The sequence below is a fragment of the Pteronotus mesoamericanus genome, unplaced genomic scaffold (assembly GCF_021234165.1).
Source record: "Pteronotus mesoamericanus isolate MK-2021 breed Mesoamerican mustached bat unplaced genomic scaffold, CSHL_Meso_final contig_726, whole genome shotgun sequence".
In the NCBI taxonomy this organism is placed as follows: domain Eukaryota; kingdom Metazoa; phylum Chordata; class Mammalia; order Chiroptera; family Mormoopidae; genus Pteronotus; species Pteronotus mesoamericanus.
This window is the reverse complement of record NW_026555243.1, coordinates 530,803-547,287: the sequence shown is the minus strand read 5'-3', so window position 1 is coordinate 547,287 and position 16,485 is coordinate 530,803. Positions and strand designations below refer to the sequence as shown.

At 49.7% G+C, this 16,485-nt stretch overlaps 1 protein-coding gene across 1 annotated transcript; it reads right to left on the bottom strand.

Moving 5' to 3' along the window:
* Window positions 1-9,551: 9,551 nt before the first annotated feature.
* FEM1A (fem-1 homolog A) lies at window positions 9,552-12,319 on the bottom strand. Its single transcript, XM_054582857.1, has one exon. It carries the CDS (start codon window positions 12,145-12,147, stop codon window positions 10,156-10,158), a length of 1,992 nt encoding a protein of 663 aa, XP_054438832.1. The 5' UTR covers window positions 12,148-12,319; the 3' UTR covers window positions 9,552-10,155.
* Window positions 12,320-16,485: the final 4,166 nt, after the last annotated feature.

The window sequence follows — 16,485 nt, the reverse complement described above, 5'->3', positions numbered from 1 at the left end:
CAAACGGGGTGGGATGAGGTGGGCATGCTCTGGGCAGAGGAAACAGCCAATGCAAAGGTCCTGGGGTACGACCATGTTTGGCCTGTTGGAGGAACAGCTAGGAGGCCCATGGGGCTGGAGGAGAGGAAGGGGGGGAGGGAGGAGGCGAGGGCTGGCAGAGGCAGGTTGTGTAGGGCCTTCTGGGCCACATGGAGGACTTGGGTTCCCCACCCCCTCCACCTGCTAAGGGAGGCGGGAGCCATGGAGAGCTGTGGGCTGAGAAGGGCTGGGACCTGACTCAGATGCTCACAGGTGCCTGTGGTGGCTGCTGTGGGACAGACTGGGAGCCAGGGTGGGAGCCAGGGAGTGAGGGCAGGTGGGCCTTTGTCATTCTCCCAGCAGCTCCAGGAGCTGGATGGAGACCGTCATTGTCCCCAGTTTACAGATGAGAAAACTGAGGTCGAGAGAGGTGAAGTTACTTATACAAGGTCACACAATGCGTAAGGAGCCTTCAGGGGCAGGAGAAAGAGCCAGGTTTCTCTCTTCTACCGGATTCTAGCTCCTACAGAGACTGAATAGCCTGTTCATTCATTGCCTTGACTTTTAAATTATTTGAAATATTTGTGTTAATTTCTTTATTTGTTAATTCATGGTTTCTCCACCCCACCCTGAGAGGGCTGGGCACAGGTCTGTCTTGGTCACTATGGTGTTTTCAGAAGCCAGTATGAGGCATGGCACATAGTAAGTGCTTGGTCATTGAGTGATTTTGATAGTCAGTTACTGAGCACCTGCTGTGTGTGAGCCTGTGGGGGTTCTGGGAGCACAGACCTGTTACTGGTAAGGAGAATGTCGATTCATCTATCCACTTATCCAACCAACATTTATTGAGGTCCTACTGTGTGCAGGCCCTGTGGGCACAGTGATGACTGAATGGCACCCTGGAGGTGACCTAGGACAACCCTGTTCTGTCTTTCCAGTGTGCATGGCCCAGTGCCAGAGACAGAGACTGTTATGGGGTAATTAGGGTTGTGATGGGGAAGACTAGGGAGCTGCCAGAGCTCAAAGGGACCCTTGGCCAGCCTGGGGGGACTGAGAAGCTTCTGGAAGGAGCTGAGATCCGAGGAGTGAGCTATGGGCTGGGAAAAGTGTTTCTGGGTGTGGGAAGAACATAACAAAAGCCTGCAGGGGAGGCCACATGGGATATGGTAACTGGGTGGGAGGGCACAGTTTCCCACAGTTAGGGGTTAAGCTATCATTCCTGCTGCCCCAGCGCCCCCTGGCGGCCACCACCAGCTCCCTGCCCACGTGGGCCTGGGTATTCACCGGGAAAGTCCCACATCCCTGCTTGGCCAAATAGCCTTAAAGAAAAACAGAAAAATTTTCTTGAAAATATTCTCCTTTAAAAACTGTGAAGTATGAATAAATAATAGATAATTTGTTGTTTTGAAGGCAGATAGCTATGTCCTGCTTGGAATGATGTCTTTCTGAGATGGTTAAATAGTGCACGAATGTTCTCCCACCCTCTTGGCCCAGAGAGGGGCGTGCTTTGCCCAGGGTCGTAGCATATGTGCAGCTGCAGCTTGATTTGGGCAGAACAGGGGAAGGAGAGGTGGGCTGCATCTGAATCTCACAAATTTATGTCTCCAGAGCAGGCTGGTTGTCCCGTTGCCTGGCAAGACAGAGGAGATGACAGATCTCTTCCTCCCATCCCCGGCCTCCCTAGCAATCAATGTAGCACTGCCCACAAACACGCAATCAACAGACGTGTATTTAAAATTATTTTCTGTTGAATGAGGAATACATTCCCATGGTTCAAAATTCAAAAGGCACCGGGTAAAGCCGCCCTCTGTTCCCTGTCCTCAGCCGCCCAATTCTCCATTCCAGAGACCATACTGATTTGTATTCAATCCCTGCCCCCCGCCCCAGTGTGTTCTCCCTAAAGCAGCCAAAAGACACATCTGAGTACCCATGTCAGGTCCTGTCCCCCCAACCCCCACTGACAGCCCTCCAGGGCTCCCTCCTCCCTCTCTCAGGATAGAAGCCCAAGCCCTCCCAGAGGCCCACAAGGCCCTGCATGACCTACCCCCATCCCCTCCTTGCCCTCACCTCCTCCTTGCCCTCACCTCCTCCTCTCTCCCCCTTGCTCACATTCCACTCCAGCCACACAGGCAAGGCCTGGACCTCTCCCACTGATCCTTTAACACACAAGGCCTGGTCCTGCCCCAGGGCCTTTGCACAAGCTGTTCCCTCTGCTTGGAATGTCCTTCCACCAGAAACCTCCATAGTTCCTGTCTCACCTCCTCCAGATCTTTGCTCAAATGTCACTCTCTCGATGGGGGGCTTCTCTGAGCACACCATCTAAAATTCATCAACAGTCTCACCCATCAGACCCCCCCCCCCCGAATCTGCTCTATAAGTCATTTATTCATTGGCCAGATTGTCATTCACCTTCTCCAGGAGGATTTGAATTTTGCCTGTTGACTTCACTGCTGGATCCCAGTGCCTGGCACACAGCAGATGCTCAATACATGAATTTGAATTACTGTTCAAGTCTGTTTTTATTTTTAAAACAGCTCTTGATTCCACGTTTCCTTCCTGCCTGCTGGCAAGCAGTTCATTCATTCTGTCATCCATCCATTCATTCATTAAACAGTATGTAATGCACACCTACTGTATGCCAGAGATGGCTTCAGACTCAGGGGACAACAGTGCTGGCTAAAGCGGACTCGGTTACTGCCTTCATCAAGCTCACAGCTCTGTGGGGGAGTCAGACTTAAGACTAAGTGTTTACAACTTAGGTAGTCCTGGGTGTGATAGGCACATGGGAGTTCCTGGAGGGGGCAGTCCAGGGAGGAAAGGTTACAGCCCAGAAAGGCCCTGTGATGGGGAGGAGCTCGGTGGCTCCTAGGGACAGAGAGGAGCCAGTGTGGTTGACTTGGGTACAGGACCTGTGTCTCCCTAGCCTGGAAAACAGGATGTTTCATTTGTAGGGACCCAGGTGCTGTGATGAACACTCAGTGCCACCAGGTGGTGCTAAACATCAGTGCTTCCATCCTCTCCACCTGCCAGGGCTGGGTGGGGGAATCCTCCCAGGAGAAACCTGAGGGGCAGGGATCCCCTGAGAGGGCCAAGTTCCAAGCCACATCAACAGCCAACAGCCCCCCCCCCCCCCCCCCCCCGCCAGCTTACAGCATCCATATAACTCTCCCCCTTAACTGGGTCTTTGGAAATCGTTCAGCCTAATGCTGTTGAGAACCAGAGGCCAAACAGAGCACACACATGCCTTAAGTCACAGAGCAGGTCCTACCCCTGCCCAGCCTACACAGTATCTCCTCCTGGCCCCAAGTGCTCCTGGGTAGGGATCTTTTATTTTTAACCTGGTCAGCGGACACAGCCTTATTATAGCCCTGGGAGGCACCCAGGGTTTCTGATTTCCAAGGGAAGTTAAAAAAAATTGTTTTCTTCTCAAGAAAAGGAGCTGCCTGAGATCTCTTGGGGCCGGGGCAGGGGATGGCCCAGTCTCCTCGCCCCGCTCAAGGCTTCCCTGGGGTTCCCCAGATCCCTCACCCGGCTCTGTGCCTGTCCCCGCCCTGTAAACCCTGCCTCCTTCTCTACCAGCACCTGGCTCTGGAGGCCAGCAGGCTGGGGGCAGGGTGGTGTGCCTGACCCCATCCCTTGCTGGATCTGAGAGGCCCCTCTTGTCATAGGGAGCTGTGATGCTCCTTGGCATCCTCCTGCTGAACCCCAAACTCTGCTGACCTATCCACTGTCCTCGTGATCATTGCCAGCCACCTGCCTCTTATTTTTTTTTCCTATTCTTTGAGTCGTGTGATCATTTTCTTTAAGCAGGCTTTAAAATGAACCTTCTCCCCCTACCCTGGGAATTAGTGGTGATGTTACACAAGAATGTGACTACAGCAAAAGCCACTGAATTGTATACTTTGCTATGGTAAATTTTATCTTAGTAAAAAAAAAAAAATTGTATAAAAATACAAACTCGTCTTTATTTTTAAACTTGCAGTATTAACAAATGCGTACTCCCATGCTGGGCAGAGGAGCTAGCTATGGTTTGTTCCTTAAGACACACTCAAACAAATATATAACTATTTTAAAACTTCATCCATGTATTAATGTGCAAATGGGCATGTGGACAGTAGGTGCCCTATGAGAGCTCGACTGAGCACTTACTGTGTGCCAGGCTGTTTTCATGAGTAAACTCATTTAATCCTTCATACAATGCCAGGATGCAGCTGCTACCGTTACCCCATTTTACAGATGAGGAGACTGAGGCACAGAAGGGGAAATGATGGCCCCAAGGTTATGTGGCCTGTGTCCTAACCACTTAGTCCACACTGCCCAATGAGCATGCCTATTTTCTCAAAGAGGACACTGGACTAAATCAGAGAAATGACAACAAGTTGGGGGCCTTAAAAATGTGAAAGAATAAAACAGCTTTTGTAAATAAAACCTTATTTACAAAAAGCAGGCTGAATTTGGCCCATGCAGACTCCTGCCGTAGATCGTGGATTCTCCATTTTTACTCTCCTCTAAGCATTTAAAGCTATGCACTTCTCTCTAGCACTGCCGTATTCCACATATTTCCTATGTTGTGTTTTATGCTCATTTCAAAATATTTTCTAGTTTTTTTTTTGTGATTTCTTCTTTGACTGAAGCTGGGTCACAGCTGCCCACCCACCTATGCTACCTGCTAGCCCCAAATGACATCTGAATTGGAGGTCCTTTAAAGGTCAATGCTAAGCCACTTGAGCAACTCAAAGGCCTACCTTCTCTGGTACTGAGAGCCTTCAATTAGTCAACAAATACTGATTGAGCGCCCACTATGTGCCAAGTACTTTCCCGGGTATGGCGTATACAGCGATGAACAAGGCAGCTATGTGGGACGCCCACGCGGCCCTAGAGCCACCTCAAGCCCAGAACTCTGCTCTGTTTCCCTCCATCCCATTAAATAGCTCCACCATCCATCCATCTACTGGCTCAGGCTCAAAAACTAGGAGTACATTTTTTTCTTTTTTATCCTCACCCAAGGACATGCTTATTGATTTTAGAGAGGGGAAAGGAGGAAGAGGGAAACCACCATGAGAGAGGAACACCAATTGGCTGCCTCTTGTACATGCCCTGACTGCTGACCAAATCAGCAACCCAGGCATGTCCACTGGCCAAGAAATGAACCTGTGACCTTTCAGTTTATAAGATGATGCTCCAACCAATGAGCCATACCAGACAGAGCTAGGAGTACATTTTTGACTCCTCTCAATTCCCAGTCTCCAAAGCACATCAACAACAGCTTTTGCCAGCCCAACTCCAAAGTAGGTCTGACAAATACACATCCCCTACCCATGGCATGACTTGGTCCAGCCCCCTTCTACCCAGTGCTCACGGGGCACCTGCATAGCTTCTCAGCACCGTGGTCTCTAGATCTATCCCAAACCATCCCTCCAGCCTCACCCACAGCAATCTCAGCCCAACCAGTTTATTCCGCCCCCGCCCCCACCCCCCCCACCCCCGCCCAGCCTGAAACTGCCACAGCTGCCTGTCTCCCTAAGGATAAAACCCAAACAGCTCACTGGGACCTAAAGGCCCTGTGCCATCTGCTTGCGTCTCCCAGCTCCTCCAGCTCTCCCTGTTACTCTGATCTGCCCACGCAGACCTCCTCCCTCTTCTTAGGAGCCACAGGAGTTCATTTATTAATTCAATAAACGTTTAAAGAGCTATTATATGTCAGGGAGAGAGAAAGAGAGGGAGAGAAACATCAATGTGCAAGAGAAACATTGATTGATCGCCTTTTCTACCAGGCCCACAACCCAAGCATGAGCCCTGGCTGGGAACTGAACTGGTAACCTTTCAGGTTTGCAGGCCGGCTCTCAACCCGCTGAGCCACACCAGCCAGGGTGTCAGGTCTTTTAGGTGCTGGGAACACTGCAGGGAATGAGCTTGTGTAGTCGACATTCTAAGGGAGGGACACGATGAGCAAAAGAAGCAAGTAAAGAAAAAGATAATTATAGGAGTTAAGGTTGTAAGGGTTGAGAAGGAAACACACAAAGGGGATGCAGTGGAAGATAGCTAGGGCTGTGCCCTTGATGATCGGGGGCGGCGGGGGGCTTAGCAAAGTGACATTTTATGAAGATCATTGCTTGATAGGCTTTCAGTAGAGGACATTAGAGCATAGGGTGGGGAAGAGGGTGGCCCTGGGGGGTCTCAAATGTCTTGTTCAACACCTAGGTTCAGTGTCTCTTTTGTGACCTACAAAAACCACAGGTGCTGGGGTCAGGGGCAGGAATATTTCTCTCCCAGCCTTGCAAGAGTGGTGGTACTGCCTGAATTTGGGCTGGGAATTGCCTAACACGTTTTGACAACCACTAGATGGAATCACCCTCTGTGCAGTCCTCACAGCATCTCCCACAGGAACCCACACCCCCACCCATCCTTTTTCTAGGCACATGGAGTTAGTGACCTGCTGTGCCAGCGGTCCCAGGGGTTGGTCATCTTACCTTTCTGGACTGTGATGTGATTTGGAGCTGTGCTATCTTTAACTTCAGCCCGGGACATGCCGCTCCCCTCCCATAAACACTGCTCAGATGACAGTGCTGGAATCCCATGGGGGCGGCGGCTCTGTGCATGGCCAAGCCATCAGGGCCTGCTCCCTCTGTCCCCTGCTGCTGCCCCAAGTAGTCCAAGGACTGGAATTCTGGGAGTTCAGAAGCATTTGTCCATTTCCTCACTCAACCCATGGGAGCTAAGGTCAGGGCCGTGACTAAGACAGACCCTCACAGGGCTCTGGAAAGTCTGAGAAAGGCGTTAAGCAAGTAGATGAGCAAATAAGCAGAATTTCAGACCCAAACTTCAGTTCCGTGGAGGCAGAAAGGTGGGAAGTGACAGTGGGGGGGGGGGGCAGTGGCTCCGAATCATGAGGTGGGATACATGCTTCCTGGCTAAGCTTGAGCAAACCTCTACTCCTCTCTGAGCCTCAGTTTGCTCAACTATCAATGAAGTGGGTCATCATCCTGGCTGTGTGGCCTTGGGCAGACTGCTTGGCCTCTTCTGAGCTTGTTTCTTCACTGATAAATTACAGGTAGTAATTTTATCATGGTTTTTTTTTGTTTTTGTTTTTGCCCTCCTCCATGGAGTCTGTTCCACTTTACAGCACCCCAATTTCACTAGGGGTACAGATGTTTTGGGCAGGCAGCCTCCTTCTCCAGCCTCAATTCCAGGATAGTTTGTCCAATCCAAGTGAAACTTCAGACTTGGCAGAAAGATGCCTTCCATTCTGTTGGCTGCCATCTCAGGATACCCAGAGCAACCAGGTCATTCCTAACAGTTTCAAGCTGCTGAAACAATCCTCATCGGAACCTGCCTGAGCTTTGTTTTAGGATGGCTTTCACTGGGAAGTCTGAGCTTGTAAAGCATTTGGCACAGAGCAGCTTTTCCCTTTGGTGAGCCTTGTAACACCTCTTAATAGTCTCAAAATAGGAATAACACCTACTTCACAGAACCATTGTGAGCAGTTAATGGGGTGGCCAACTTAAGCACACAGAATGGTGCCAGCATACAGTCAGGGCTCAATAAATGCTTTTGCTACTGTTGTCTCCTGGAAGAACACAGCTCTGAGACATCTGCTGATCTGAAATCCACGCCTTTAAGGCAAGGATAATACTCATGCTGTAGCTGAGTGGGTGTTAGCTGGGGGGGGGGGGGGGGGGTGCGCACTGGGTGGAGGGAGGCAAAAGGTAGAAAAAACTGGGACAACTGTAATAGCATAAACAATAAAATATAATTTAAAAAAAAGTTGTTGGACATCCAATGAAATCAGAAAAAGAACCCTCCAGCCCAATGAACTACTGGAGGGAAACATCACCAGGGCACGGCCTTCCCTACTGCCACAGGGGAGAACATGGAGAGATCGTCCACCTCAGGAATAAAGAAGGCTCAATCCTTATCCCTAAGGGGACTTGGAACGTGCCTGGCAAACAATGCATGTAGGAAACCTCAATGACCACCTAATGGGGCAGTGCTTTGGGGAGGAGTTTGACTGTGCTAGTGTGGAGAAAACCAGAATTTCACAAGTGAGATGACAGTAGAAACAAGAGGGGAGCCAGCTCCAGGAAACCCACCAAGTTCCTGTTAAACAGACCTCTTGGGCCACAGCACTGCACTGTTCCCGTCAATGGGTCTCTCTCTGAGTCAGGGGGCCTTCCTATTTCCTTAGTCCTTCCTCGCCTTTCAGAAGGGTCAAGCCGCCCTCTTTTCCATGGCAACACTACTGCAAAGTGGGGAGTCTGGACTAAGTCAGTGGTTTTCACGTTTTCTTTTTATGCAGTAATACTCCATGTCCAAATGAAATCTTACACAGAGCCCCAGCACATAGAGAGGCTCATCCCTCCAGTCAGAGATGGCAGCCCAAGGGCTGCTCCTTTGACACCATGGCCTCCAGCTCTCAGGAGCACCCTCTCTCCACCCTCTCCCCCGTCTACTCAGCAAGGAACTGTCAGGTGGTTCTCTTCGAATGTTGTCTTTTTAATGACAAACACCAGCGCCAGGACTCACAATTTAAACAGCCTCTTTTTTTATTCCGTGCTGTTTCCTGCCGTGACGGAAGGTAAAACCTGGTAGTCAATAAATAACATCCTAAGCAACACTGCAAATGAGACCCAGTTTTCTAGGTCTCATGCATACGAGACCTAGTTTCCTCAGAGGGCGGAATATCCAGGGACCTGCTGTGGTGTCCAAAGGCCTCCGTGTAGCTGTCACTTGACAAGGCTGCGGGAGAGGCATGAGATGAAGATGCTGTTGTCCTGAATGCGACCTTTCTTCTGAGCTTCTGTCCCCTTCTGCTATTCACTGCTGTCCAAAGAGGCCAAGAACAGTCCCCTTCTGCCAGGGCATATGCAGTACCACCCAAGAAAAATCTCCCTGCACTGGTTTTTGTTACACAGGCACTTCATACCCTGAGTGATGGGAAGCCAAGATTTTCTATCACTTCAGCTCTCGGCATTCACTGTCTCATCCAGCTATCTCACAATGCTGCACTTAGGATTTCCTCAGGAAGTCCTGGACTCAGGTGCTTGAGCAGTGGTAGGAGTACAAGGGCTACTTGGGGTGGCTACGCCCACAACAAAACTATGCAGTTGTACATGATCTGTGGTGCTGAAGCGGCCTGCAGTTCTGACTCAGAATCTATAAAAACCAAGCCCCAAATCAACCTTGCTAGTTCTCACTCAATGGGAAACTTACACCAAGCTTAGCTCCTTGGGCGTTTGGCCTGAACCCGTCTAGAAAAAGATACTTCTCTGATGAGGATGGGAATACAGGAGGCCCAAGTAAAAGGCAAATGAGTGAAGTTTTAAGAAATGTACAGCCACTTGCGTTTTAGGAATTGATACCATGGTTTTCTACCTCCTTCACCAAATTCTTCACACAATGAAGCTCACTCCTGAGGGTGTCAGTCACCTCAGGCATGACAAAACTTGCTGCACACAATTAACTTATCAAGTTTTAAAAGAAAATTTCAAATTCTTAAGAAAAAAAAATAGCAGTAAAACCTCAGAACTCAGGCCTGTAGCCTGCCCACCTACTAAATAAACAGAACACCAAACCAGCCAAAGCTATGCAAGTGGCAGGCTGCCCTGGCACACCAGCTATGGCAACATGGGGAGGGAGCAGGGTGCAACTGTGCTGGAAGAAGTGAGAGGTGGTCTTGCTTCTTGAGTTTCTAACTTTCCACCTTGGGAGCCCCTAATCCTAACACTGCATTTCATGGCTAGGTTTATCCCGCCACATTAAGGGGCAAAGAAGGAAAGACCCAATCCTCAGTTTCTTCCTGTTTCTAGCAGGGGAGAAAGGCAATGGCTTCAATCCCTCTGCCTCTCAGTAAGAAGGCAAAATCTTCTGAGACCCAGGCAGATAGGATGTTGGAAGATCGTGCATTCCCTCCCAATTAAGGATGGGTGTGTGCTCCTGAGAAAGACAGTTCTCTGAGCACATGATCCTGAAGGCTTCTAGCACCAAGAGCTGACTCCTATCCCCACTCTCTGCAGAGGTGAAGGGTTGTGGAGGTGGGAGAGCACTTCACTCATTTCATGACACCTAAAGTGCTCACCAAGAGAGGGCGAGGACTGGCGTGGGCTACACCTCTCTGGGTTCTCCCCTCTCAGAGCCCTGTCAGTGCAGCTCGATGAACGCCTCCAGCTCTTCAGGGATGAAGCCCTTGTAGGGAATCTTATTCTTGTCCAGAGCACGGGCTGCAAGGCACTGCAGGGTTATGTAGTTGAAGGGCTGAATGGTGCTCTTAGCCAGCAGCTTCTCATCCAGCAGCTCATAGGCCGTTTTCTTGAAGGCATTGGTGGCGTCCATGTGGGCCCCCGCTTCTATCAGGGCATTCATGATAGCCGGGCAATTGTTGTGGGCCGCTATGTGCAACGGGGTGTTGTTGTCAAAGTCCCGACTGTCTGGGTCAGCCCCACAGTCAAGCAGTACCTTGACCACCTGGAGGGAGGGGAATCTGCCCACTGGGTATCGGCCTACGTTCGTGGTGTCCTTGTCCACGGCCATGTGCAAAGGGGTGAAGCCATTCTTGCCCCGGGGGGCACACTTCAGCAGCCGGTAGACGGTCTGGTGCTTCAGATGTTCCTGGTCTGGAGTACACTCCACTTTCTCCAACAAATAGAGCAGGTGGAGGATGATGGCCAGGGTCTTGGTGAACTGGACTGAGTCCCCAGGCTCCTTGGGCAATTGCAGGGCCCGTTCCACTTCCCGGACCCCTTTACAGAGCACCCCCATTAGGTCTGCAAAGCCGATTTGTGTGCCCAGGCTGCCCTTGGCCGTGCGGTCCTGAAGCACGTAAGAGAAGAGTTCAGCAAAGGAGAGGAAGCTGCTGGCCGTCATGGGGCTCAGAGGCTCCAGGTTGTTCTGTTGCATGTCTAAGGCATATTTCCACAAGCGGATACAGCGCTCAAAATTGCCTGAGTCAGCGTATACCGCGCCCCTGTAACGGATGTAATAGGAAGTGTCTGGGTGAGAGGGACCAAGGATGCGCTCTCGGATCAACAGGGCCTGCATGCGCATCTCATCGGGGTCGGTTATAAGGGCTTCCAATTCCTCGGCAGTGTTTACCTCCCTGGAATAGTCATAGGCCAAGACCAGCTGCGGGGGCTCTGGTTTGGGCAGATATGCGCCCCCCTGGTGACGCAACTCCATAGCCCGTCTCCAGTGTTTCAGGGCCCCAAGCAGATCACGCTTCTTATCCACATACGTGGCTCCCAGCAACTCCAAGGCTTCCACTGCAGCTTCCCGGCTGGTAGGGCAGCAGCTCTCATAAGATTCACTAAGGGGTTCCTCTGGGGAGGAACTGCAACAGCTGGCCCCCTGGGACATCACGCATCCCGGACTGGTGGAGGGACCTTTTGGGGCCAGCCCTGGCTGCACTTCCTTCCCAGCAGGCTGCTCCTGGATAAGGTACTCCACGATGTTGGTGTGGCCGGTCACGCTGGCCGCCAGCAACGGGGTCATGCCGTAGCCATCGCGTTCCATGCGGGCATTGCATCCGAGCAGCAGCTGCAGGATCTCCAGGCTGCCGGACTCCGCGCAGTCGTGCAGGGCCGTATTACCCTTGGCGCTGCGACGGTTCACCTGGGCGCCCTGCTCCAGCAGGTAGCGGGCGATCTCACGGTGCCCCTTGTAGCAGGAGATCATGAGGCACGTGTGCCCATGCCGGTTGGCCACTTCCAGGTCGGCTTGGTGCTCACCCACCAGGTAGCGTACCACTTCCAGATGCCCATCGAAGCAAGCGGCGCGCAGGGGCGTGGAGTTGGTACGCGTGGTGCGGTTCACCGAGGCCCCGCGGCGCAGCAGGCTCTGTACCACGTCCAGGTGTCCAGCGGCCGAGGCGGCCCACAGAGGCGGCGCGCCCTCGATGGTCTCGCCATCGAAATGCACCGAGCCGCCCGCCTCCACGCTCGCGCCGCACCGGTCCACTAGATACTCGACCACGTCCAGATGGCCGTAGCGGGCTGCAATGAGCAGCGGCGTCCCCTCACCGGCCACTTCGCCCGTCAGCTCATCCAGCTCCTCCTGGCTCCGACCGCTGAGCAGCTTTTGAAGCAGCTGAAGCTTGCCGTCGCGGGCGGCGTTGTACACGGCGGTGCGGAGGTCCATGGTTCGAGCCTCTGCCAGGCCATTGGCTGGCCTCCGGGGAGCGGGGAAAGGCGGGCTAGAGCCCGGAGAGGCAGGGTACAACCTTCACCGTCTCCCCCGCCGCCATCTTAAGGGCTTCTTGGGCGAAACAAAATGGTTGCGGCTGCCTGATGGCGTTCGCTAATGGAAGCGCGTAGAGGAATGTAGTCCCCTGAGCCTGCCTACTCTGTAGGATAGAGAAGGAACTGTGAGATTTGAAGACTATATCTCCCAGAAGTCTGCGGACTAGCCTCAGCGAACTTGTAGCACAGTGCATGATGGGAATTGTCGTTCCACTTGCTGCCGATTAGCGCTGAAACTCAACAGAGGACTACAGTTCCCGAGATGCAATGTCATCGCAATAGCTTATGGGTCCCTAAGAAAGTTTGGTGGATGCCTCAATGTCTGTGCTAACAGGAAACGCAAGCGGGAGCCAAAGACTACATTCCCCAAAAGGCATTGAGAGCAATTTGGCGCCAATTATCGGGAGTGAAGGCTGGCGAAACCGGCCAAGTGCTCTGATTCAGGCTTCCGACTGACAGGCGGCGCTCTGGAGAGGCAGGAAAGTCCACAGGGCCAGGATGTTAGGGAGGCAGGATGTAGAGGTGGCCCTAAGGGTCAGTCTCTTGCACCCACTTCTCATTCATTTATTCTTTTGTTCACTCACCCATTAATACTATCAACTGAATATGGTTGCTGCCAAGTCAATGCCACTAGAAATCCTGGGGGTGCGGCAAAGAGGGAGACTAGTGCGAACAGCTCAGTTGTGGTGTATTTTGGGGGTGGAATGGCTGGGCTGTGAGACAGCTTAGATGTGGGACAGCTGAGTCCAAATAGCTCCAGTGAGGGTCTCTTGCTGCTTCAGTTCTGATGTTACAGCCCCTGCTGAGGAAGCTCAGTCTGGGAGGGAAACTGAGTGGGCGCTCCATTGAGACAGAGGAAAAGCTGGCTTATATAGAGAAGAGTCCCGATCCATGTCCCTGATTGGTTTATTTCTATGCAAAGGCAGGCTCCAAATTCTCAGTTTGATTGGTCCCTGACACTCCTACTATGACAGGGGAGGACTTTGTCCCCCTTCCTTGAGTGTGGGTGGACTTGTGGCTGTTTTTGTTAGGTAGGATAGATGGTAAACCAAAGCAGGGAAGAGGAGGGAGACATGTCTCACCCGCCAACTGAGCCGTCCTGAGCCTGGTCCGATAATATTGCCAGATGTTCCAACATCACAAGAAACACCCTGCTAACACCTTGAAATTCTGTGTGTGGTTTTCACTATCTGGGAAAGAAAGCCTTTGAAACTATTCATCCCAAGGTGTAGAAGGTGGAAGAAGAGGGGGTCCTCAGTGCCCATAGAGAAAGCCCATAAAACAACTTTGGTAAATTGCCTACCTCTGGTCACTGTTTTATGAGGGAGTCCCTAGTGCTTAAAGAGCCCATAAATACCTTTGGGTAACTGCCTCAACTTTAATTCACTGCCTCCTGTCACGTATCTATTTTACAACAAGATGAACAAATGGAGTCTGGAGCAAGATAAGGATTCAGGCTAACAGACCCCCACACATACCTGCATTTGGGTAGTCACATTCCCCCTGGGAAAGCTCACACCACCTTTACGTGTCAATCAATATGTAACCTCTTCACCTCCATCCTGCCAGCTATGTAAGTCCTCAAAACAAAGGACCTGATGCTGTTGCCACCCTTGCTTTTTGCCACCCAAGCTCCTGGCTTTCACCCTCACCTTGGAAAGGCCCATTCTCTTCCATGAGAATGTATCACTAATAAACCCTGCTTACCTGCCAATAGACTTGCTGGTCTGTAGTTCTTTACCATGTTGGCAAGAAGAACCTAGTTTCTCCCATAACACTTTGACCACTGGCATTGGGATTTCTGAGTTTAGGGTTAAAGAGGTCACCAGATTCCCCTGTTTCTCTCTCTCTCTCTCTTTAAAGGTTCTGAAGGAATTTTTTATTCAATTGGATTATAGGAAAATCTTTTTCTCAATTTCGGTACTAATCAGAAGTACTCATTATCAATTCTGTGGAATCCACTGTTCTCTGGAGATGCCCACTCTTGGAAAACCAACCACCATAAAGGAAGTCAAGCTGGACATGCTGGACAGACCATGTGTAGACCCTCTTGCCTACTGTCCCAGCGGAGCCCAGCCTTCCAGACATCCCCTCTGTGACGTCTCCTGTGTAAATGAAATTGTTTTGGACCTTCCAGACCAGTTACCACCAGCTGACACCACCCACAGGTAACGAAAGAAGCTCCCTGCCCCACCCTCAAGCTGAACCCTGCCCAAATTCCTGACTTACAGAAACCATGACATATAAGAAAATGATTGTTTTAAGCCTGCACGTGTTGGAGTAATTTGTGATGCAGCAATAGTAACTGGAACCATGTTAAATGTAGCTGTGGCTTCAATTTGCCTGTCTATAATTGCTAACCAAATCACACAGTTCCCCAAGAGTTTGTTTACTATGTCTGTTTCCTCCCCGGGGAACTGCCTGTTCATTGGGAAAATATGCCATGGTTTAGTTTCTAAGAAACAGTCTCAATGTGGTCTTAATGGGACTAAATAGATCTTTGCTGTTTAGCTCAGCCTGAGGTATTGGTACATGTCTTTGTTTCATTCATGCAGCCATATTTATTGATATTCTAAGCACCTACTCTGTTTTGGGTCATGTGCTACAAGCTGAGGATGTATCAATGAGCAGGCAGACACTGTTCTCAAGAACTGAGAATCTGATCAAGGGAGGTAGCTTAAATCAGGGCATGTGGTCAAGGATGTAGGAGCTCAGAGGATGAATGGATCGTATCTGTCTGGGGAGGTAAGGAGGCAGATGGGAGATATTTCACTGATAGGTAATTTTTCAGATAGTTATTGAAAGAAGCAGTGTTTCACATCATTCTAGTTATCTATTTTAGCTTAACAAACTACCCCAGGCTTCCTGGCTGCTGTGAACTGAATTTGTTCTACCAGAATTCATATGTTGAAGCCCTAACCCTCAATGTGACTGTGTTTTTGGACAGTCTTTAGGAGGTGCTGTGTAGCCTTGAAAGGCACTCAGGGTAATTTCTACCCCATGCCATTTTCTGGGAGAAGCTCACTAAATCTGGCCCACTTCAAGGGAAGAGAATCCGATGCCACTCTCTCAAGGGAAGAGAATTAGATGTAGGAGAGATGTCAATAAGTTTGGAGATACGTTTTAAAACCACACACAGGAGCAAAGACCCAGGGGATACACCATAGGGTAGGCATGGTGCATTCAGTATCTCATTGAATCACTCACTCCATGCCTACAAGAGAACATTTCAGGGGAATTCTTTGCCAACAATGAGGGGACACTCCCTTCTCTTTAAAAGTCCCTAAATCAATTATGCAGTTGGTTCTTTTTTATAACATATTGAGACAGAGCTAAACAAATCTATCAAAGGACATTTCAACAAAGTCCTCTTGATTTTTTCCTTTAAGATAAAACACTGCTGAGTAACAAACATTGTCCACACTACTTTCTTAGCTCACTGTGGTGAAGTGCCCTCTTTTTTAATAGGAGAAGTTTGACTTGTGAGGATACCCACACACACTTGAAGTTTGCAGAAGGGGAGAGGAGTCTGCCACGGGAGACTGTGTGGAGGCATTTTAGCCACTGCTCCTCAAGCAGAGAGGATTGACATTGGTAGCATTCAATGATATGTCTTTCTTCTTTCTGAGGGCCTTAAGAGGTGACTGACCTTCACGCCTCTGTAACAGAAATGTTATTGAGTAGCAGGAGTCCACGTTTCCTTATGACAACAAGCAAGAAAGAAACTTTCCTTTGAGTTAGTAATTTAAAAAATTAAAGTAAAATTATCCATACTAACATAAACAACTCAGCACACTTAGTACCTTCACAATGTTGATCAACCGTCACCTCTATCGAGTTCCAAAATACAAGTGTGGGCAGAAGCTGGTTTACAGTTGTGAGTATGCAAGGCAATTTATTCTTGTAGTACTATTTATTAATTATTGTATTATTTTCCATACAAAAAACGGCAAACCTACTTTTGCCCACCTCTGTATTTTTATCGCCTCCAAAGGAAATCCTATCCCTATGAGCAGTCACTCCCGATCTATATAATATATATTATATATTATATGTATATAAATATTATATACAAGAGTATCATATGATATGCAATGTTCATATTATATAATAATATATAATTTGTAACAGAAGATAATGTATTACAAATGTTACATATATGTAAAAATATGTAAAATAACAATGTATAAAAATATGTTATAAATTCCTTTGACATATAAAATAAAATATAATGCAC